The sequence below is a fragment of the Lampris incognitus genome, chromosome 1, assembly GCF_029633865.1.
Source record: "Lampris incognitus isolate fLamInc1 chromosome 1, fLamInc1.hap2, whole genome shotgun sequence".
Classification (NCBI taxonomy): domain Eukaryota; kingdom Metazoa; phylum Chordata; class Actinopteri; order Lampriformes; family Lampridae; genus Lampris; species Lampris incognitus.
In genome coordinates, this window is record NC_079211.1 from 11,577,419 (window position 1) to 11,600,459 (window position 23,041).

The following is a 23,041-nucleotide window of genomic DNA, read 5'->3' on the forward strand; positions in this document are numbered from 1 at the left end:
ACCAATTTACTTACCATCTTCCATCTGCTCATTTTGAAAAAACTTTACACATGCGAGCAAAAGGCTACGTTCAAGAGCACTTTGTTAATTTTCATAAATGAAGCCTGTGACATTTAGATTATAAAACCTGAATATAAATCTTAAACCAATTTTTCCCACTTAGCACGTGGGCTCTCCCTGAGTATCTATCAACAGCAAACAACACTAAAAACCTCAATCATAGGAGTCAAGATAGCAAACGTCGTAAATCATCCCGATTCTATTTCTCACAAATCGAGAACTGCTCGGCGTCACATCCGTCATCGTTCCACTCCCCCACTTCTCCGAATGCTTCGTGGATCATTTCTCCACAGTCCTGGTTTCCATGGTAGCTATTCGGCTGCCCTTTCTGCCAGTACCTGCGATATAGATAACACAAATGGGAACAATTTTCTACTATCTGCTTTAGATCCATTTTACGATGACCCATTGGTGACTAGAGAGATGGGGGGCGGGGGGCGGAGGCATGCTGGGCTGTTTTGACAGTGTTGAAATAGGTTGTGTCAATGCAGCAAGAGCCACCAACAAGGCGTTTTTCACTTTATTACCCTGTCCTTATAATGGATTACTCAGAGGACATCAACATCGCAAGAAGGTTCTGTTGTCCCCGGTCTAAAGCTCCCGGTGGTATTGCCCACAACTACCTGCCCAGGCACACCGGTGTACTTGCAACCCCATCATGCTTTTAGGAACACGTCATGTAACTCAGCAGCATACATGATGAAACTGAATGGCTATAGCAGTATGGCTTCTCGTGGGATCAGAACAGCCCTGTGATAAGTCAGGTTGTCTGCACACCAAAGGGCCCGAGGTTGAGCCGCTGTCTGACCACACCTGAGCCAAGACGGTGCCGAGTAGAGTGACTGCCGTGTGTTGCTATATTCTTAAGTATGTGTATAATCTCTCATACAATACATATCATTAGACAATATTGTTCTGCTCTAATATGTTTATGTCCATGCATCTCTATAGGACCATCCAACCAGGACAAATCCATTATATATATATATATATATATGTGTATATATGTGTATATATGTGTGTATATATATATATATATATATATATATATATACACTCACCGGCCACTTTATTAGGCACACCTGTCCAACTGCTCGTTAACACAAATTTCTAATCAGCCAATCACATGGCAGCAACTCAATGCATTTAGGCATGTAGACATGGTCAAGACGATCTGCTGCAGTTCAAACCGAGCATCAGAATGGGGAAGAAAGGTGATTTAAGTGACTTTGAACGTGGCATGGTTGTTGGTGCCAGACGGGCTGGTCTGAGTATTTCAGAAACTGCTGATCTACTGGGATTTTCACGCACAACCATCTCTAGGGTTTACAGAGAATGGTCCGAAAAAGAGAAAATATCCAGTGAGCGGCAGTTCTGTGGGCGAAAATGCCTTGTTGATGCCAGAGGTCAGAGGAGAATGGCCAGACTGGTTCGAGCTGATGGAAAGGCAACAGTAACTCAAATAACCACTCATTACAACCGAGGTATGCAGAAGAGCATCTCTGAACGCACAACACGTCGAACCTTGAGGCAGATGGGCTACAGCAGCAGAAGACCACACCGGGTGCCACTCCTGTCAGCTAAGAACAGGAAACTGAGGCTACAATTCGCACAGGCTCACCAAAATTGGACAATAGAAGATTGGAAAAACGTTGCCTGGTCTGATGAGTCTCGATTTCTGCTGCGACATTCGGATGGTAGGGTCAGAATTTGGCATCAACAACATGAAAGCATGGATCCATCCTGCCTTGTATCAACGGTTCAGGCTGGTGGTGGTGGTATAATGGTGTGGGGGATATTTTCTTGGCACACTTTGGGCCCCTTAGTACCAATTGAGCACCGTGTCAACGCCACAGCCTACCGGAGTATTGTTGCTGACCATGTCCATCCCTTTATGACCACAGTGTTCCCATCTTCTGATGGCTACTTCCAGCAGGATAACGCGCCACGTCATAAAGCTCGAATCATCTCAGACTGGTTTCTTGAACATGACAATGAGTTCACTGTACTCAAATGGCCTCCACAGTCACCAGATCTCAATCCAATAGAGCACCTTTGGGATGTGGTGGACCAGGAGATTCGCATCATGGATGTGCAGCCGACAAATCTGCAGCAACTGCATGATGTTATCATGTCAATATGGACCAAACTCTCTGAGGAATGTTTCCAGTACCTTGTTGAATCTATGCCACGAAGGATTAAGGCAGTTCTGAAGGCAAAAGGGGGTCCCACCTGGTACTAGCAAGGTGTACCTAATAAAGTGGCCAGTGAGTGTATATATATATATATAGCAAAAAAAGTAAGGAAATGTGTGTTTGGTAGATTATTTCTTTGTTGTAACAATGCTTCTTGGCAATAAATCTTATACCGTTGGAAAGCCTGTTTATTTCCCTTTTAAATGGGGCCACATTTGTAAGGAACATGCATTTGTGGGATGAGCAGCAGAGCTGAGTATGGGGGTTGCGCCCATGAAAAATTTGCCAAATCTTCTCTGCCAATGCCAAACAGCTTATTTTGCTGTTGCTATTGACTCTTGTTTTGAGCTTCTGGTACCCCAGGTGCTGACAATCAGCTGCCTGATATGAGATGTATTGCCAAGAAGCATTGTTACAACAAAGAAATAATCTACCAAACACAAATTTACTTACTTTTTGTGCTAAGTTCATATATATACATATGCGTAAACTAACTTGGCTCTCACTTGCCATGTTTCCATCAAACTCGAATAAATTCCAAGCGAATAAGTACTTTTTGCAAAAAGAGGTGTTTACATCACATCTGTTTAAACAAATAAACCTTGACCGTAGGCCGGCATGTCCAATTTCATATGTCCATACTTCGACACTCACAAGAATGACGGAGCAGTTGCCAGTTAAGATTAAGAAACAGGTGACCCTGTGATTAAATTCTATTCCCATTTCTTTCTTTTTTTCTATCCCCCTTTTTCTCCACAATTGTATCCGGCCAAATACCCCACTCTTCTGAGCCGTCCCGATCGCTGCTCCACCCCCTCTGCCGATCCGGGGAGGGCGGCAGACTACCACATGCCTCCTCCGATACATGTGGAGTCACCAGCCGCTTCTTTTCACCTGACAGTGGGGAGTTTCGCCAGGGGGACGTAGCGCGTGGGAGGATCACGCTATTCCCCCCAGTCCCCCCCCCAAAGAGGCGCCCTGACCAACCAGAAGAGGTGCCCGTGCAGTGACCAGGACACATACCCACATCCGGCTTCCCACCCACAGACACGGCCAGTTGTGTCTGTAGGAACGCCCAACCAAGCTGGAGGTAACACAGGGATTCAAACTGGCGATCCCTATGTTGGTAGGCAATGAAATAGACCGCCACGCCACCCGGACGCCCTTCCATTGCAATTTATTAAATTTTAGTAAATAAAAACTTTATCCACCTCAAGCAAGCGTAAAAGCTTTTTTCAAATTTTTTGGGATCTTGTTTGATATTTGCCATTTCCGTCAAGTGTTTTTATTCAGACCAATAAAATCTGCATAAAAACACTTGGATGCTCTGGGGGGGGGGCGCCCTGCTAACTGGATGTACCTACGTTCTACCCAGAGGACATCAGTACAGACAAAGAAAATCTGTCTCCCCTTAGAAAATGAATAGCCTATATATCAAATTGTAAAAGCTAGGATTATGAACTCACGCTGTAGTGAATGGCGTCCCGTCCACCCACGTCCAGGTCCCTTCAGTAGCCTGGTCCATCAGCCCTATCCAGGCATTCATTTTCAATATTCCCAACCCATTGACAAATATCTGAAAGAATGGTTGGAGAAAAAAAGAAAAGCTATTTAAGATTGTTACCAATGACTTAAAAGCTGCTTTGAGGAGTTTCTCAGTGGTTATTCGTCAGCCTCCATTTAAGTTGGATGCCTCCGTATGAGCGACATAATCAAAAGAGACCATCCACAAGAAGATTAGATATCACTACGTAATGGCTCCAAATGTTTGCCTCCGGGTCGGATTCCCCCGCAAGTCTGAGAAAACAATTTATGGTACACAGACGGGATACTTAGCCACAATTAGAAATGCATTACCTCATGGCTGCATATCTTAAAAACAGATGTTTTTTCCAAAACACCCCTACATCTCTCACTCTTCCCTTAAAAACAAATACACAAGCTACCAGAGGGTGAGTGGAGATCTTGGTGACAAGAGGCAACGCTAATGTGGAAATGAGCTCGTTCCTTCATGAAACACTACCGCTTCTGTCCACAGGGAGCACCAAGTTAACAAAAATCCGAGTAGCAGCTAATTTCTTTCTTTCTTTCTTTCTTTCTTTCTTTCTTTCTTTCTTTCTTTCTTTCTTTCTTTCTTTCTTTCTTTCTTTCTTTCTTTCTTTACCTGCTCGGTCAGGCTGTTTATGACAACCAGATCTGCTCCGCTGGCCTTGCAGGCCATTCTGCTGTCGTTCCAGCTCCTCTTTATTTTGGAGACGTAGTAACAGTTGGTGTCAAACTTCTTCCAGCCTATCTGACAAGGCCTGTCTGGAGAGAAAATAAAAGCAAAGACGAAGTTAAGACTGCGACAATGCATAGATAGTGCTAGAAAAACAAGTGTATGGGTGTTTTCATATATACTGCTCAAAAAAATAAAGGGAACACCTAAAAACACAATATAGACCTCAATGAATGAAATATTTCAGCTGAAAATCTTTATTTATTAGACAGAGGAATGTGTTTAGAGCAAAATAACCTAAGAATGATCAATGGAAATCAAAATCATTAGCCCATTAAGGTCTGGATTCAGAATCATACTCAAAATCAAAGTGGAAAATGAGAACATAGGCTGATCCAACTTCTGTGGAAATTCTTCAAGACGATTCAAAATGAGGCTCAGTAGTGTGTGTGGCCTCCACGTGCCTGTATGCACTCCCTACAACATCTGGGCATGCTCCTGATGAGACGACGGATGGTCTCCTGAGGGATCTCCTCCCAGACCTGGATCAGGGCATCGGTCAACTCCTGGACAGTCTGTGGTGCGACATCGCGTTGGCGGATGGTACGAGACATGACGTCCCGGAGGTGCTCGATTGGATTCAGGTCTGGGGAACGTGCAGGCCAGTGCATAGCATCAATGCCCTTGACATACAGGAACTGCTGACACACTCTGGCCACATGAGGACGAGCATTGTCATGCATGAGCAGGAACCCAGGGCCCACTGCACCAGCATATGGTCTGACAATGGGTCTGAGGATCTCATCCCGGTACCTAATGGCAGTCATGGTACCTCTGGCTAGCACGTAGAGGTCTGTGCGGCCCTCCAAGGATATGCCTCCCCAGACCATCACTGACCCACCGCCAAACCGGTCATGCTGGAGGATGTTGCAGGCAGCAGAACGTTCTCCACAGCGTCTCCAGACTCTCTCACGTCTCTCACATGTGTTCAGTGTGAACCTGCTCTCATCTGTGATGAGCACAGGGCGCCAATGACGAATCTGCCAACCAAGATGTTCTCTGGCAAAGGTCAATCGGGCTGCACGGTGTTGGGCTGTGAGCACAGGCCCCAATTGTGGACGTCGGGCCCTCATACCATCCTCATGCTTTCTGTTTCTCACTGTTTGAGCGGAAACCTGCACATTAGTGGCCTGTTGAAGGTCGTTTTGTAGGGCTCCGGCAGTGCTCCTCCTGTTCCTCCTTGCACAAAGGACCAGATAGCAGTCCTGCTGCGGGGTTGTTGTCCTCCTGCGGCCCCCTCCACGTCTCCTGGTGTACTGGCCTGTCTCCTGGTACCTCCTCCATGCTCTGGACACTGTGCTGGGAGACACATCAAATCTTCTTGCCACAGCACGCATTGATGTGCCATCCTGGATGAGCTGCACTACCTGAGCAACTTCTGTAGGTTGCAGATACCGCCTCATGCCACCTCTGGTGGTGAGGGCACTAGCAAAATGAAAAACTAACCAAAGATCGGCCAGAAAAGATGAGGACAGGCAAATGGTCTGTGGCCACCACCTGCAAATCCATTCCTTTTATAGGGGTTGTCTTGCAAATTGTCTAATTTCCACCTGGTGGAAATTAGACAATTTACCAACAGGTGAAATTGATTCACAAATCAGTGTTGCTTCCTAACTGGACAGGTTAATATCTCGAAAGTGTGATTGACTTGGAGCTACATTGCATTGCTTATGTGTTCCCTTTATTTTTTTGAGCAGTGTATTAGGGAGCACACCAGTATGTTCAGGTACTGGTGCAGGTCATTACACATCGCCCAATACCGAGAGAACCCTGCAGTTGAAGCCCAACTCAAAATGAGGAAATAACAACATGAGCACAATCCATTGTGGGTTCATAGCGGGAGGTTTGGTAACTTTCAGCCTGTTAATAGTTGACAGAAAAGGAAGAGTTCGGCAGAAAGGCAAAGCGAGGGATTTATGGTTGCGGGCTCCCATGGGGCGTAAAAGAAGGCAAAATAACTACCGACCTTAAGAGGTGAGGACTGAATTTTTACTCTAATGTTTGAGTTTTTAGATCTCTAAAGTAACCTAAACATCTCCCAGAATGCACTATGTCATGTAATAATTTTCTTAAATTAGCTGGACTTGTTCTGATCTTGTAAGTTGGCCGAGGATGGAAATGTTAGCTAGTTTTATGTACACCTAACTCCACAGTGATAGGTTTTACATTTTAATGGTTTCACTGAGGCGATTTGTATTACAATACAGCCATAAAAACAATAAGCCATAAAAATGAAGTATATCTGTATATGTGCATATTGAAAAAAAATAACAAAATAAAATGTGTCAAATGTGCAATATCCAGTGACAGCGGCGTTATCAATATCAACGGTGTACATTGTTAGATTATTGATGGTGAGTTGGATGCTTGCCATGTTGATGAATGAGTTTCTTGGAATGGTTTGTTCTGATTTTGGGGGACTTTAAATCTTCCTGTCGATGGAAGAAGCTGAAATTCAGCTGACAATGGATGTGACTTATCGCTACAAACCTTATGTGCTTTACCGGTTAGGCGAGACAGGTACAATTTATAGACATCAGACTGTTGCACCCCAATGAAATTACTACAACTTTTCACGACCTTGCCCAGCTTATTTCGCTGGGTGATTTTTGAACTTTCCCATCAACATACAATCGGACAGCATGCTCTCCATGAAGGATTTGTAATGTAGAACAAGGATGGTCTTATCAATTTTGAAAGATTTCAGATTGCCCCCCCCACCCCTTTTTCTCCCCAATTGTATCCAGCCAATTACCCCGCTCTTCCGAGCTGTCCCGGTCGCTGCTCCACCCCCTCTGCTGATCTGCACACTACCACATGCCTCCTCCGATACATGTGGAGTCGCCAGCCGCTTATTTTCACTTGACAGTGAGGAATTTCGCCAGGGGGACGTAGCACGTGGGAGGATCACGCTATTCCCCCTCAGTTCCCCCTCTCCCCTGAACAGGCACCCCGACCAACCAGAGGAGGCGCTAGTGCAGCAACCATGACACATACCCACATCCGGCTTCCCACCCAGAGACATGGCCAATTGCGTCTGTAGGGATGCCTGACCAAGCCGGAGGTAATATCGGGATTCGAACTGGAGATCCCCGTGTTGGTAGGCAATGGAATAGACCGCTACGCTACCCAGGTTGCCCTTTTTTCTTTTTCTTTTTGGCGTCTGTGCAATACCGTAGGTGAGTAAGACCTCAAACCACTGCCGTCTATCGCCCGACCTCCATCTCCAAGGGACTTTCCCAGTGGCTGCATTGATGGTGGTCGATTTAAATCTGTAAGGAGAAAGACACCATAATAAATGTAAAAATTCAGCAATCTTACCTCTCATTTTAACTTTCATGTCCTCGAGCTCCCTCTGTAACTGATCTTTTTCCTCTTTCAGGGTTGTGTAACGTGCTTCAAAATGGTCTCTCTTCCTTGTCAGATTGTATAACGCAGTGGTGAGCTGCTCTCGCTCAGAGGCCACAACTGTGTTATTGGTCTGAAGCCGTTCTCTCTCTTTAAGCAAGGCATTATAACTGATGTGTTGCTGGTCCTTTGCTTGAGTCAGATTGTTGATGCTGGTCTGTAACTGGTCTCTCTCTGCGACTAAGGCGTCATAACCATCCTGAAACTGGCCTCTCTCCTCAGTTAGGTTGTCATAACGTAGTTGTAAAAGCTCATTTTGCTCAGCAAGCTTGCTCAAACTGGTCTGTAAGAGCTTTTTTTCTTGAGTAAAGTTGCTGTAGTCACTCTTCAGTTGGTTGTTTTCTTTTATTAAGGAAGCGTAACTCCTCTTGAGACGGTCTTTTTCCATAGTCAGGTTGTTGTAATCGTTTTGGAGCTGCTCCGTGTCCTGGATTATGACGTGACTGCTGGCCTGCGCCATGTCTGCCGCGGCAGGACAACGCATAACTTCATCTGTGAAGTGAAAACTGGATCAAATACGCTAAAATCATGACATCAAATACACTTAGTATCTGAATGTATGTAATGTAAGATGTTTGGCTGAGGTTATTGATAGTTATGTAAATAGTATGGGAGTGTAAAAATATTGTGGAGCATTTATTTTCCTTCGTTTCTTAACATTTCTATTAGTGCACAGAAGCTAGATTGCAATTATCTGAACAGATCATCAATACCCACAAAGCCTACTCGACTTTTCTATGAACTTGCCACTCACAGTAGACAATTTGTCCGATGTTACCGGCCAGCAGGACAGCACACAACAATCTCAGACAACCGGTAACGCATCTTGAAGGCGACTTTCTTTTCTGAAAGTTCACTGAATCAGAAGAATTTGTCGTTAAATTAAACCTTTTATAATCGTGTTATCATCCACACAAAAAAGAGGCGGGCCTAAGCAATGAAATACAGACAATCAATGTACAGAAGATTACCATCTGAACCTTGTGAATTCATATTTGTTAGTTATTTCGTATCCGAGTAAAAGCTGGTATTTGTTTTTCTCAACCTTGTCATTATGTTAGCCAGGCCACCTTTTACACTATCAACTGTCTCCTCTGTTATCTGGTTGTAAAACTGCTAAAAGGCATACAGTGAAAACAGATTAGTACCAACACTTGCTAGTTAGTTGTGGCCTTTAAGTACTTGGGAATTGAGATGGTTTGTGCATTGAGGTACTGCTCTTTCTGTTGTGTTTCAGAAAGTTTTAGATATACCGTACCTTGGGTGACTGAACCTTTAGTTAGGAAGTGCCTGTCAATATACAAGTTGTCGTCAAAGTCCATTGTGTCCATTCCAATAAGGTCTCGCTCCATGTGAACTTTGCCAAGGTTTCTGGTCAGAAGAGGTATTCATAGTTTTGGATAAGGTAGGAAAGTACGCCTGCCCAACATGCAACACAACAGATCATAATACATAGTACTGGTGGAAAGTACCCAGCTGTCAGGTTACTTTACTTATGTTGAATTTTATAACACGCTGCTTTGCTGAGAGCAACGTCTGAATTCGTGAAGTAGGCTAAATGTTGTTCACTTTTAATCGTTCTTTGACCTGAATCCAAGTAAAGATTTTGTGTTTAAATGCGTTTGAATCTGGTATTCACAGCATATCTAGTATCTTGTATATATAAAATAAAATTTTACCTTTTTTTTTTTTTTTTTTACAAAATTTTACCTTTTGTAATCTTCAAAAAAGCGATTCCATACTATGGACTGATGGAAACCCAGTCAAATCCTTGATGAGTATCACGCTAAAATTATTTATTTCTTAATTCTCAGATAAACACTTCAGAGCACACTAAATCCTTTTCCTTTTTTGTTATTCTTTATTGTATCTTGTCTATTAATAAGATTCACGTTCACCTTGATTTTGTCAAACTGTAAAAGCATTCTTAACCCGGCTTTCATTAAAGTAGAAGCATTTTCAAAAAATAAAATATTTCAGTACTTCTCCTTCCTCTGTCAAATAGTTACTGAAACAACCAAATATTTTTAAAAATGAAATAATAAAATCACACTCACTTTCAATTTGGAGAGCTGAATGGTCCGCTTCTGTATGAGCGCGTCCACTTTGAAATCTTGGCACCAATACAAGAAATAAAAAGTCCCAGCAAAAAGTAAAAACGCAGAAAGACTGAGGACGGATTCTTTTCGGTATGTTTTTACGGGGCCGTGGACCTCACGTGTTTCCGGTCTATCTGATCATCCTGTCCCTTATTGGACAGACATAAATGAGTTCATGTGGTCCTTAGCCGGTCACTTTTTTGGTGCCAGGTTGTGCTGACATTTTTAACTGAAAAGAGGAATCCGAAGTAACTCGAGTTCATTCATCACCGAAGTATTGTTAATGCTGTTGAATGAGAGTAAGATAAATAATTTAACTTCATCTCGTTTCCCTTTCCTCTGCCTGCCTTTCTGTCAGTCTGTCTATCTATCTATTTTTTCTGTGGAGTGGTGCCATTCCCACAAAGTCTATTTGATCGTATTACAGCGGAGGACATGTGAATAAAATAAATCGATGTCTGAAGGCTGTTAACAGTTCATTTAGATTTAATAGATTTTTTTTGTTGTTTTGATTGTTATTTTTGGGATGTTTGAGGATGAACAGATTCGGGGCTATTGACCTCTCGGTGTTCATGTCAGGATGTGTGCAGTACGTTCTTGCATGTCATCATGTATTTTCTGTAATATACGTATGTACCATGTGCTGTTCTGTCGTTTTCGGCCCTTGGATTCTTGTGCATCCATGTAACCCGTCATTTAACAGATGGACAGACTGTGAATGTCCTTTCTTCTTCTCTAACTTCTTCCTGTTATTTTCTTTCAGGATCTAAATAGGAACTACTCTCTCCTCTTCCACTTTCTCTTCCTCCTACGCTGAGGTCAAACTGTGGGAATGTCTGACAAGGCAGTCAAGCATACATATATTCACTGAATCAGTCTGTTTCCCCCTGTACGTTCACCGACTGCAGTGTGGGAATGTAGCGTGCAATGCATCTTACAATGCTTTATTTATTTATTTATTATTCTATTCTTTGAACTTCTATGAATTTTTGCCCTTCGCCGGGTCCTTGTGTGAGTCTGCATGCAGGGCCACATGAGGGTGACTGTGCATCTCTTGCCCATGTACTGATCAGTCTATTGTCTCTGACATAATGATGATTGCCACTTGTCTGTGAGTTTGTGTATGGCCTGGGTAGATTGTAAAAACTGAATTGCCCTTCTGGGATAAATAAAGTTGCCTGAATCTGAAAAGTAAGCTGCTTCACTTAGAAAAGGGGGTTTAGCCCAAGACATTTGTTACAAAATGAGACTGCCGTCATCCAAGGCGAATATGCTTTCAGAATGATTGCTGTCTTCATAGTTAAGTACCAACAGTCTGGGTTACTGCAAAATGCATGAGTCACTTGAAGCCATTTGGTTATGCAGTCGCCGTGTGTTGGGGGACTGAATGTACTCGGGTCTTTATTGATGTTTCAGACCGACATTTTCGCATCCCCCCCTCCCCCAAATTTAACACACTGCATTTCGAAATGACCTCAACTGCGCATATTTGACCACTTTTAATATTCTACGCCAGCCTACACTGTCTAAAATGTAAAAAAAAAAATACTTGTCAAGATCTCCCCTTGAGGACGACGCCAGAGCCTGGCGTATGGCGGGGCACGGCGGCCATTTTGAATAACTGATTAAGAGCCGTTTATTTATGGGCAACATACCGTAGCGAATTCGGGGCACAACGCAACCACAGGAATTGCCGCGGCCGGGAAGCGAACCCGTATCGCCCGCACCGCAGGAGACATCACTAACCGCTCGACTAAAGGGTCAGACCCGCCAGCCAGCGGCCAGCGTGTCTCATTATCCATGCACGTTATACTACTTTCATTACCGCTATCGCACGCGGCACACAAGGGCCACCGCGAGAGGGTGGAAACGAAGGCGACGACAAAACAAACAACGTGGCGTTTTGTCGACTTGCTCAGAATGGCGGAGATGGCTATCGAACCAAATCCAACTGGACCCCCCCCCCCCGCTGAGCATTTGGGGTTTCGATTCTACCCGCTGCGGCATTAGATAGCGGGGGGAGGGGGGTCGACAGCTTGTCGAGGCAGCTGCCAATGCTGCGTCATGTATTGATCCCCTCCACGTGAAGCACTCGGCGCGTCTCGGAGCCGCTGTGCCGAACGCTCGACGTGTTTCTCGGCCGCTGGCAGTCTGGATTGTTTGCGCGGCTTGAGAGAGATGAGATAGCACCGAGGGGCAAATTAAACCCCTGCTTTGCTCGAGTTCAGGCCCGTAGGCAAGTGTATGGTGAAAACGTGGAGGCGCCTTGTGAAAGGCAGAAGAAGAAGAAGAAGAAGTTTGGGCCACAGCGCTGTTGAAGGCTGTTAAGAGACAGAAAGGAAGAGAGAGAAGAAGAGTTCTCCTCTTTTGTATGTCAGGATAATTAAAGCCATTAGAAAGCATGAACAGATTTTCCTCCCAGAGAAGATAAGACATCAGCAATAACACAAACAAACTGGCAGATTGGAAAACTATGAAATAATTTTCCTGGTTCAACGGAAACAGTAGTTCGCTTCCGGTATTTCTTCACTGTGTGCAGCTTAAAAGCCTCCCGCAACTGTTTACATGCGCAGACAAACACGAGTTGGTAAAATGAGCGGAGTAGTCTTGCCACATTATTTGATGTGTATTTGTTTCCTTAATGAACCCGATATGGACCAGGATGGTCTCTGCGGCAAACTGGGCCTTGTTTGTCCATTGGTTTGGAGACAAGAGTCTGCTGGCTTACCTGAACAACGAGTTGCACCGATGCCAAATTCACCTCTCTCCCACATGTCCGTTTGTCTGAGCCAGCTGAGAAGCCCCATGACAGCCTGCACAGACGGAGCGTTTACATGCGCACTAACGCGCCAGTCTTACCCCAATTATCGTAACACTGTCATGGTTGAAATGGTCATGTGAACGCCTTTACCCAACTTCCCAAATCGGGTTACGGTTTTAATCGACAAATTAAATCGCGATCGCGACAATTTCAACTGTCCCTTAGACCGCTAATCTCGCTAGGCGACGGTATTTGATGCTTCTCTGCGGTTGGTCCACCGGACAGGAAGTTCCGCCTATCCTCTCTGGTGAACCAATCACTGCTGACTGAAGTTAAACGCGTCAGTTTCCAATCACGACAAATTGACGTTTTTTCGTGGCCTTTTGTGGCAAAGGCTTTCATGAATCGAGACGGAAGTGAATCGTTCTTGTTTTAAGGGAACGGATATCCGGCTGCAATCAAATTGAACATGTTTTTAGCAGCGAGAGGCGGAAACTGTTCCGTCTAAAATGTTTACCGCGAGTGTGTGGCGTTAGCGTGGGCCGCTCCTTTGGAGGTAGAACTGCCAAACATGATAGTACTTGAGCCATCATGTCCTACTCGTGCAAGTACACAGGGAACAGAACCACTAACCGTGGCAGCATCAGTACCGTGTTGCACCATTTGAGTTGCACAGAAACACACATTGTTTGTTTTCAACGTTGCTCTCAGATGGGCCCTGGGACAAATGGAATATGCAAATAATTTTTGGTCATTTAACTGGCTGAAGGGCAAAAGGAGTGTCCAATTTTCAAAATAGAGGAATAAAGTGAATGCCAAGCAAGCTAATGCAGAGAGAGAAACATACTTGAGAGCCAATTGGTTGTTGTTTTCTGCTCTGATAACTTAATGGACACCCACTGATGTGTTCTGATGTGGTACAGCCCGCCCACCTGAGACCTGAAGCGGGTTCACACGAATGCTAACAGCCGTTTGCAAATAACATTTGACCCACGCTTGCTTCGAACAAGCATTTCACCCCTTTCAGGGCCTGAAAAATTCCCTGTGACTGTGGAGAGTGCTCGAGTGGAACCGGAGAAGGAAAATGGCTGAACAATAACCTCTGCCCACATCGCCTCCGGACGTGAGGACCCAGCATGCGATTGCAACGCTTTTTTTTAAAGGGGGAAAAAAAGAGAAGAAATAAGGAGAAGTAGGAGGGAATTTTCTCTTACAACCCAGGGTGTGACTTCTGTGAGCAGTGCTGTCACGTTGCTGCACTGACCGCAGGTAGACATTCCTCACTCCAGGTCTCCGAGACACCTCCCGCCTTATTTACTGCATTCCTCTGGCAGTGAAGCCAAGTTTGATTGACACCCTCGGCCCGTGAGTCACAGGTAGACCTTGCCCCCCCCCACAAACACACACACACACACACACATCAGTCACTCACATATATATTTATATATGTGCACAGAAATACACACATACAGAATAACCCACACACTGATGTGTACACAATCTAAACACACACTCACAGATATATACACATAGAGAACACACACATACATGGGACACTCAGTCGCACAGTCAAACACAACACAAATCTGTGGTCACACCCAAAAACAAACATGTAACGACACAGAAAAAATTCACACACACACTCACACACACTCACACACAATACAAATTTACAATTTCACAGAAACAAACATACATACAAAACGTGCACACACACACGCATGCGCACACACACAGTAGCATACTCACACAGAACAAAAATTGGCAGTCGCGCACATTTAAACACAAACACGGAACACACACATACATGCATGCATAAACATACAATCATATAGTCTCACACACACACACACACACAAGTCAGTCACTCTAACAAAGAGAGGCTCTGATGGTGGTGAGGTAATCCAACAGCTATCTTTGCAGATGACCCCCCACCCCCCTCCCGGTCTCTTCCTTCATCCCTGTCTCTCCCTCCCCCACTCTTCTTCTCCTCTTCTTTGTCCTTCCTCATTTTACTTGTCAAGCTTTCTATCACTCCCTCTCTCCTCCTGTGTCGTTCTCTCTCGCCCACTCCACATGTGGTTCACCTGTGCAGACAGCTAACCTCAGGCCGTCTTAGTCATCGAGACATTGTGTCAACACACATACTCACGCGGGCAGACGCAGACACACACTCATACCCGCATGGCGAACAGGAAAACACACACATACACACACACGCACATACATGTAAACAGACACATGTATGGCGTGCACATTGTGTCTGCACGTGCATTCACAGCTCGTAAATCTAGAAAGACAGCGATACGCACAAAGCATCTACAAACACAACACCCACCTGTCCTGAACACAAGCACACACACGATGCACACCCAACATGACACATTATTACACATTATTACACACTATCATACACCTGCACTATCACGCACAAATAAAACAGGTGGCTGCATGGTGGCCCAGTGGTTAGCACTGTTGCCTTACAGCAAGGAGGTCCTGGATTCGAACCCCAGGCCGCCCCAGGTCCTTTCTGTGTGGAGTTTGTTCTCCCCGTGTCTGCTTGGGTTTCCTCCGGGTGCTCCGGTTTCCTCCCAATATCAAAAAGACGTGCATATTAGGGTTAATACTCCTGTCTGTGCTTCTGGCCAAGGCAATGGAAAGAAGAACCGGAGTTGGTCCCCGGGCGCTGCAACTGCCCACTGTCCCTATACAATAGGATGGGTTACATGCAGAGAACAAATTCATTGTAAGACTACAATGTCAAATAAAGTGGCTTTCATTCATTCATTCATTCACTTACACGAGTTTCAATTTTCCCATCAAGGCATCTTGTTACAGTTGGGACCGTATCCCAGTTCAGTCTTGCTACTACTACTCATCTTACCTTTTATTTTATCTGTTGCCCCCCCCTTTTTTTTAAGTACTCACCTGTCTTGTCGTTTCAGTTCCAGCCCCTGCTTTTGCCACCAGTCAGCCCCGTATTTTCCTGTCTTTTCGTCAATGCCACTGTCTCCAAAACCATGCAAAATACCTGGTCTCACCGCCATCTTGTAAACCTTCCATTTCACTCTTGCTGGTACCCTTCTGTCGTAAATCACTCTTGACACTCTTCTCCACCCTCTCCACCCTGACCCCCAAGTATTTAAACTCATCCACTTTTGCCCCCTCTACTCCTTGCATCCTCACCATTCCGCTGTCCTCCCTCTCGTTCTCACATATGTATTCCTTCTTGCTCCTACCGACTCTCATCCCTCTTCTCTCCAGTGCATACCGCCACCTCTCCGGGCTCTCCTCAACCTGCTCCCTACTCTTGCTAATGATCACAATGTCATCTGCAAACATAGTCCACGGAGACTCCTGCCTGATCTCTTCTGTCAACCTGTCAATCACCATTGCAAACAAGAAAGGGCTCAGAGCCAATCCTTGATGTAATCCCACCTCCACCTTGAACCCATCCGTCATTCCTACCACACACCTCACCACTGTCACACTGCCCTTATACATACCCTGCGCCACCTTTACACACTTCTCTGCCACTCCCAACTTCCTCGTACAATTTCAAACCTCCTCTCTTGGCACCCTGTCATATGCTTTCTCTAAATCCACAAAGACACAATGTAACGCCTTCTGGCCTCCTCTATACTTCATGCTGCGCCTGATCAACTTTATACCTCTGCACATCACCCTTCTTCTCCACTCCTCAGGCATCCTCTCACTTTCCAAGGTTGTGTTAAACAATTTAATTAAAAACTCCGCTGCCATCTCTCCTAAACACCTCCATGCCTCCACAGGTATGTCATCAGGACCAACTGCCTTCCCGCTCTTCATCCTCTTCATAGCTGCCCTCACTTCATCCTTGCTAATCCACTGCACTTCCTGATTCACTATCCCCACATCATCCAACCTTCTCTCTTTCTCTCTCTCTCTCTCTTGCTCTCATTTCCTTCATTCACCAGCCCCTCAAAGTCCTCCTTCCACCTTCTCGACACACTCTCGCTTGTCAGCCCATTTCCATTTCTATTCTTCATCACCCTAACCCGCTACACATCCTTCCCTGCTTGCTCCCTCTGTCTAGCCAATCAGCACAAGCCCTTTTCTCCTTCCTTAGTGTCTACCCCCTCATACGCCTTTACCTTTGCCTTCACCACCTCTCTCTTCGCCTGTCACCGCATCTTCTTGCAGTCCTGTCTACTTTCTTCGTCTCTCTGACTATCCCACTCACTTCTTCTTTGCCAATCTCTTCCTCGGTATATTTTCCTGTACTTCCTCATTCCACCACCAAGTCTCCTTGTCTTCCTTCGTCTGTCCAGATGACGCACTAAGTACCTTCCTAGCTGTCTCCCTCACTATTTCTACAGTGGTTGCCCAGCCATCCGGCAACTCTTCACTACCACCCAGTGCCTGCCTTAACGCTTCCCTGAGCGCCACACAACAGTCTTCCTTCTTCAACTTCCACCATTTGATCCTTGGCTCTGCCTTCACTCTCTTCCTCTTCTTGGTCTCCAAAGTCATCCTATAAAGACCACCATCCGATGCTGCCTAGCTACATTCTCCCGTCACCACCTTGCAGTCTCCAATACCTTTCAGATTGTGCCTTCTGCATAAGATACAGTCCACCTGTGTGCACCTTCCTCCACTCTTATGTCACCCCGTGTTCCTCCCTCTTCTTGGAATATGTATTTATATGTATTCACCACAGCAATTTCCATCCTTTTCATAAAATCCACCACCATCTGTCCTTCCACCTTCCTCTCCTTGACACCATAGCTACCCATCACCTCAATATCCCCCCTGGTCCCTTAATCTTCATGGTTTACATAAGATTTTTAAAAAAAAGTACAAGGAAATACACCAAAAACATGTAACACACATTAATCATACATTAAAAGCAATTCTGAAAAAGTGAGTTTTGATTAATGATTTAAACACAGACAGATCGGTGCAGTCCCTGATGTGTTTGGGGAAGAAGTTCCAGAGGGAGGGGGCAGCTATGGAGAAGGCTCTGTCGCCCCAGTTCCGGTGCTTGGTCCTGTGTGGTGGAGACAGACTGCGGGAAGGAGTAAGGTAGTGGAGCAGGTCGATGAGGTAGGAGGGGCCTGGTTATGGAGGGCTTTGTGAGTGAGGTGAAGGACTTTGAATTGGATCCATTGTGGGACAGGGAGCCAGTAGAGGTTCGGGAGGACAGGGGGCGGGGGGGGGGGTTGTAGTCACGGAAGCGGTAGTGGGTGAGCAGGCGAGCAGCAGAGTTCTGGATGTACAGGAGTTTGTTTAGGACTTTGGATGATGAGCCATAGAGAATGCTGTTGAAGTAATCAATTCATGATGTGATGAAGGCATGGATCAAAGCTTCCGCAGCAGAGAAGGAGCGTGATGGATGGAGACAAGCTATGTTTTTTAGGCGGAAAAAGGCAGCTCTGGTGATTTGATTGACATGGTGTTCAAAGGAGAGATTGTTGTCAAAAATGATTCTGAGTTTGCGGATGTGTGGGGAGGGAGACAGAGTGGAGTTATTGATGGTGAGCCAGAAATTGTGAGTGGTTTTGGCAAGGGATTTGGGACTGATGAAAGGAAATAGTTGCACTGGTTAACTTTGAAGAATTGGAAGTACTGTCACTAGGTTTCAGAAGTTTGTTTACTGAGGAGAAGACAGCCTTGGGGTTGGTGGAGTCAGTGTTTGAGGTGCGAGTAGTAAGTAGACCGGGCTGTGATGGGGCGTCTTTGTATTATTGAAGGTAGTCTGAGTAGGCTTGGAGATGCACTGTTAAACCAGTTTTCCTGAAAAGTCTTTCAAGCTGGCGCTTATGGGATTTCATTTGATGGAGTTTGGGAGTATACCAGGGAGGTGAGTGTGTGAATGAGGCTGTCGGTTTTAATGGGGGCCAACTGATCAAGACAGGAGAAGAGTGTGCCATTATAAAAACTGACAAGATCGGAGGGATTATCACATAGCAGGGGAGGGGAGGCAGACATTTTACTGGAAAGAGAGGCAGGGAGAGCTGAGGGGGGAGATAGATTTGAGATTTCTGAAGGATATAATGCATTTGGCTTTTGGGATGGGCATAGGGATGTCAATGTCCATGGTGATTGTCAGGTGGTCAGAGATATCGAGGTTGAGGCTGGAGAGTTGGATGTATTGTGAGACCAGTGGAGCAGACCAAATCCAGGATGTGACCACAGCTGTGAGTGGTGTGAAGTTGAAGCACTGTAGCAGTTCCAGGAATTCTATGGCAGATTTACAGTCAGTGTCATCAATCTGGACACTATAAAATCACCCAGGAGGGGAACAGAAGGGGAGATGGCACATAGCTGGGTCAGAAAATCAGAGAAGTCAGAGAGAAAGGAGGGGTTTGGCTGGGGGGGGGGGTAGATAACAGCAGGGACCAAGGGAATGGGACCAGAGTTTGAAGGCGAGGTGTTTGAAATAATGAGTGGCAGGAATGGACATGGCAGTTGTTTTAATGTCCTTCCTGTAAACAGCAGCAACACCACCTTCCCACCCCTCAAGATGAGGTTTATCCTGCGGGTGTGGTCTGGTTTAGTGAGAAATAGTCCAGGGGCTTATGCCTTGTTTCAGTGAGGCGGAGGAAATCAAGGTTACTGTCAGTTACAAATTCATTCAGAATGAGGCTTTTGTTATTGAGTGAACAAGTGTTGAACAAAACCAGTTTCAGATGATGTTGCTGTGAGGACTGAATAAGGGGACGGAGATTGGACTGATTCACGAGTCCTTTGTTGTGGTGACGGTGAGGGTAATGATGTCTGTTGGTAATACGGTCAGCAGTGTGATCATGCCACTAGGGAGAGCCGGTGTGACCAAAGGATACGACAGTCATTGTTGTGGGTAAAGGGGGAGAAGAAGGTGCAGGAAGACGCGTGTGTGATGTAAATAGTCAATCACGTGTGGAGGACACACGTCGTACACATAACAGCCATACACATCGCCTTTCAAGACACACAAACAAACATGCATGACAAAGATATACTTACACAGAACCACACATGCATATAATAAACATGCACTTACACAGGACACACGTTCATACAAATACACACACCTTGACAAGTCAGCACCTCTTGGTCAAATCTGGTCTCTCTAACATCCTCATTATCCGGCGGGGAAACAACTCAGGGGACCTATTCCCCACCACCACCCCTCACACACACACACACACACACACACACACACACACTGCAAATCTCTCAAAAGTCGAACACATCCTGAGGAACCGAGGACTCCCGCGCTCCAGCCCCCGGAAGATCAAACGCATACCTCCCGCACCTCAAGGAGGCTGCTGCTCCCAAATATCTGATGGTATTTTGTGTAAACACCACCAAAGTCTCTCCTTTAATTAGCAAATCGGCTGGGATTGACTTGCTGAAAGCAACCCCAATGGACCTAATGGTGAGTCACTGTGTCGAGCAGCAGAGTTGAAAATGAGCATGTTGGCTCGCGGCCCCAATGTGTCCATTAAATACAGCTCTGGACCATTTTTAATAATGGTGAGAAAAAAATCTGGATTCTAACAATGGACCATATCCTCTTATAGACAAGCAGCCAAAAGCACATATTAGCATAACCTAATTGCAATGCGTTGTATCAGTGAAAGTCCGAATCTTCAGCCAAACAGGGGTGGTTGAGTTTGATTAGCTGAAAGCTGTGTTAATCATCACATAGCCTTTGACATGTGGCGCTAAAGTCACGTGAATTTAAGACTCAGCTGTCAGATAGAACTACAATGGTTTTTAATTGCTAATGTAAATACAAATTATTCCTCGCATTTCATTTCGCCTTTCTGGAATATGGTCGAGCCAAGGCAGGACAATGTGTTAAACTGACCGTCACATAATTCTCATCTCATCTCATCATCAGCCACTTCTCCGGGGTCGGGTCGTGGTGGCAGCAAGCTAAGTAGGGCACTCCAGACGTCCGTCTCCCCAGCAACGCCTTCCAGCTCCTCCTGGGGGATCCCAAGGCATTCCCAGGCCAGATTGGACATGTAGTCCCTCCAGCGAGTTCTGGGCCTACTTCGGGGTCTCCTCCCAGTAGGACGTGCCCAGAAAACCTCCAAAGGAAGGCGCCCAGGAGGCATCCTAATCTGAACAACCACAACTGGCTCCTTTCGACACAAAGGAGCAGTGGCTCTCCTCCGAGCTCCCTCCGGATGTCCGAGCTCCTCACCCTATCTCTAAGGCTGAGCCCAGACACCCTACGGAGGAAACTCATTTTATATCCATCACATAATTGACTTTCAAAATACATTTTGTTGACTCAAATGCATTTCCCGACTTTACAACATTGTGGCATGTAATACTGTGAGTAGTCTTAAACAGAACATGAATACTATTAAACCTACATCTGCAAACATAATAGAGCTACTATACTACATAAATGTAGTTAAGCCGAGAGCAAAACCACCAACAAACATTAACCTAGACCTCTTGTTTTATTAACTATAAGCTAGCGTTTCAACATTGAATCCACAGATTCCTCCATAGAGCAGTACCATTTTGACTGCAGTAATGGTTAGCCTCATTACCATTACAAGTATGCTGGGAAGCCAGAATGTTGATTCGCCCTTATAGCGTTTGTGCAGCGGTTGTTAATTAGCGCCGTTAGAACATTATAAAATTCCCTCAGCACTCAGCAAAGCAATGCAAGCAAAATATAACTGGCTTCAAACCAATTCATTCCTGCTTTTCTCGCTAGAGTTCATATGGATTGTTGAAATGCCGTCATGTAATGGGGTTTATAACAGGGTTCAACGGGGGTCGTGGCACTCGCTCACTCAACACATTAAAATGCTGCCCGGTCTTTTAAGTCAGGTGAGAAATACAGAAAAAAACAGACCTGAAATGCCGTTAGGCGGCTTTTGTGTGCAAGTTGTAATAAGAGAGGCACGCTTTTATGGCAATTTGTGCCTCGTCGGCCTGCCGAGAAGGCCCTCGCCACAGATCATTTGCCGGGTTGACAAAACAAACCTGCGAGTCCATGACAAAAAGTTTGATAAATGACCTGGGCTTGTGTACGGCGAAACACAGGATCTGTGTTAAGAGACGCCATCGGAGCAAATATGAAAACATTCCCTTTTCCTTTGACATGTTTGTTTTCTTTTGTTTTCTACGAATCCAAATTCACACCAGTAACAATGAGGAGCAGGTGGAAAACTGAAGATGCAGATACAGGTGAGATATCTGCGCGGGCAATTTCTGGTGAATGGATCTGAAAACATATTGTTAAGCAAATTTCTTTAGACTTAGGGGAGACCCGTACACAAGACGCAACACAGTTTTGAGAAGGCTGTCTTAATCAGTGCAAATGGCATGCAACCAGTATATACTCAAATGTGATGATCGCCGAGATACGGTCTAGTAGTACAGTGACCTGGTATGCTATGCACATAATGTACAGTACTGTCCTTTCATCCTTCAGGTTAGCACATATGTGAGGGTATCACAAATGCTTTTCAATTTGCTCTTAAAAAAAGGTCATTTCCACTAAATGAAATTGCAAACAAAAAAGGCACTTGGTAAATGATGGCACGGTGCTTTTTAGGGCTGTGCAAAAAAATCAATACGGCTCAGTACTGCAATTTTTTTTTTCATGATACTTTATCAATTTTCCAGCTCCTCTACACGGTAAGAAATTATTCATGTTTTAAATGGATTTCACTTCAATGTGTTCAGTGACACAATGAGAGTTCTTAATATGCACTTTATTTGATGATGTTATGGCAGCTACATTACAGTTGAGTTCAGTGTGTTCTGTGACACAAGAGTACTCAATATGCACACTTTATTTTCATATGATGTTATGGCATCTACATTACAGTTGAGTTCAGTGTGTTCTGTGACACAAGAGTAATCAATATGCACACTTTATTTTCATATGATGTTATGGCATCTACATTGCAGTTCAGTGTGTTCAGTGACACAGTGGGCACTGTGCAATGCAAATACCATTCTAATAAATTGGAATGGAAATTTTGAATTTTATAATTTTGACTCAATTTGTCCGCTGAGTTATCAAACTGTGATGTGATGCAAATATTAGACTACCCAGGTGGTACACAGCAAGTTGTATTTTCAGCTATATTTTCTCATTTTCAGTAAATTATGTAGAGTATTGCAATGTATCGTGATACAATCGTATTGGGACCCATGTATCGTGATACGTATCGTATCATGAGGTCCTTACCAACACCCAACCCTCGTGCTTTGACAGCACGGTGATCATGGGCGT

The 23,041-nt window shown here is 45.0% G+C and overlaps 1 protein-coding gene across 1 annotated transcript; it reads right to left on the reverse strand.

Moving 5' to 3' along the window:
• Nucleotides 1–259: 259 nt before the first annotated feature.
• On the reverse strand, nt 260–8,401 carry LOC130109355 (CD209 antigen-like protein E). Its single transcript, XM_056276223.1, has 4 exons — nt 7,855–8,401; nt 4,420–4,562; nt 3,722–3,831; nt 260–398 (listed from the first exon to the last, which is right to left on the reverse strand). The coding sequence occupies exons 1-4, from the start codon at nt 8,399–8,401 to the stop codon at nt 260–262; spliced, it is 939 nt and encodes a 312-aa protein (XP_056132198.1).
• Nucleotides 8,402–23,041: the final 14,640 nt, after the last annotated feature.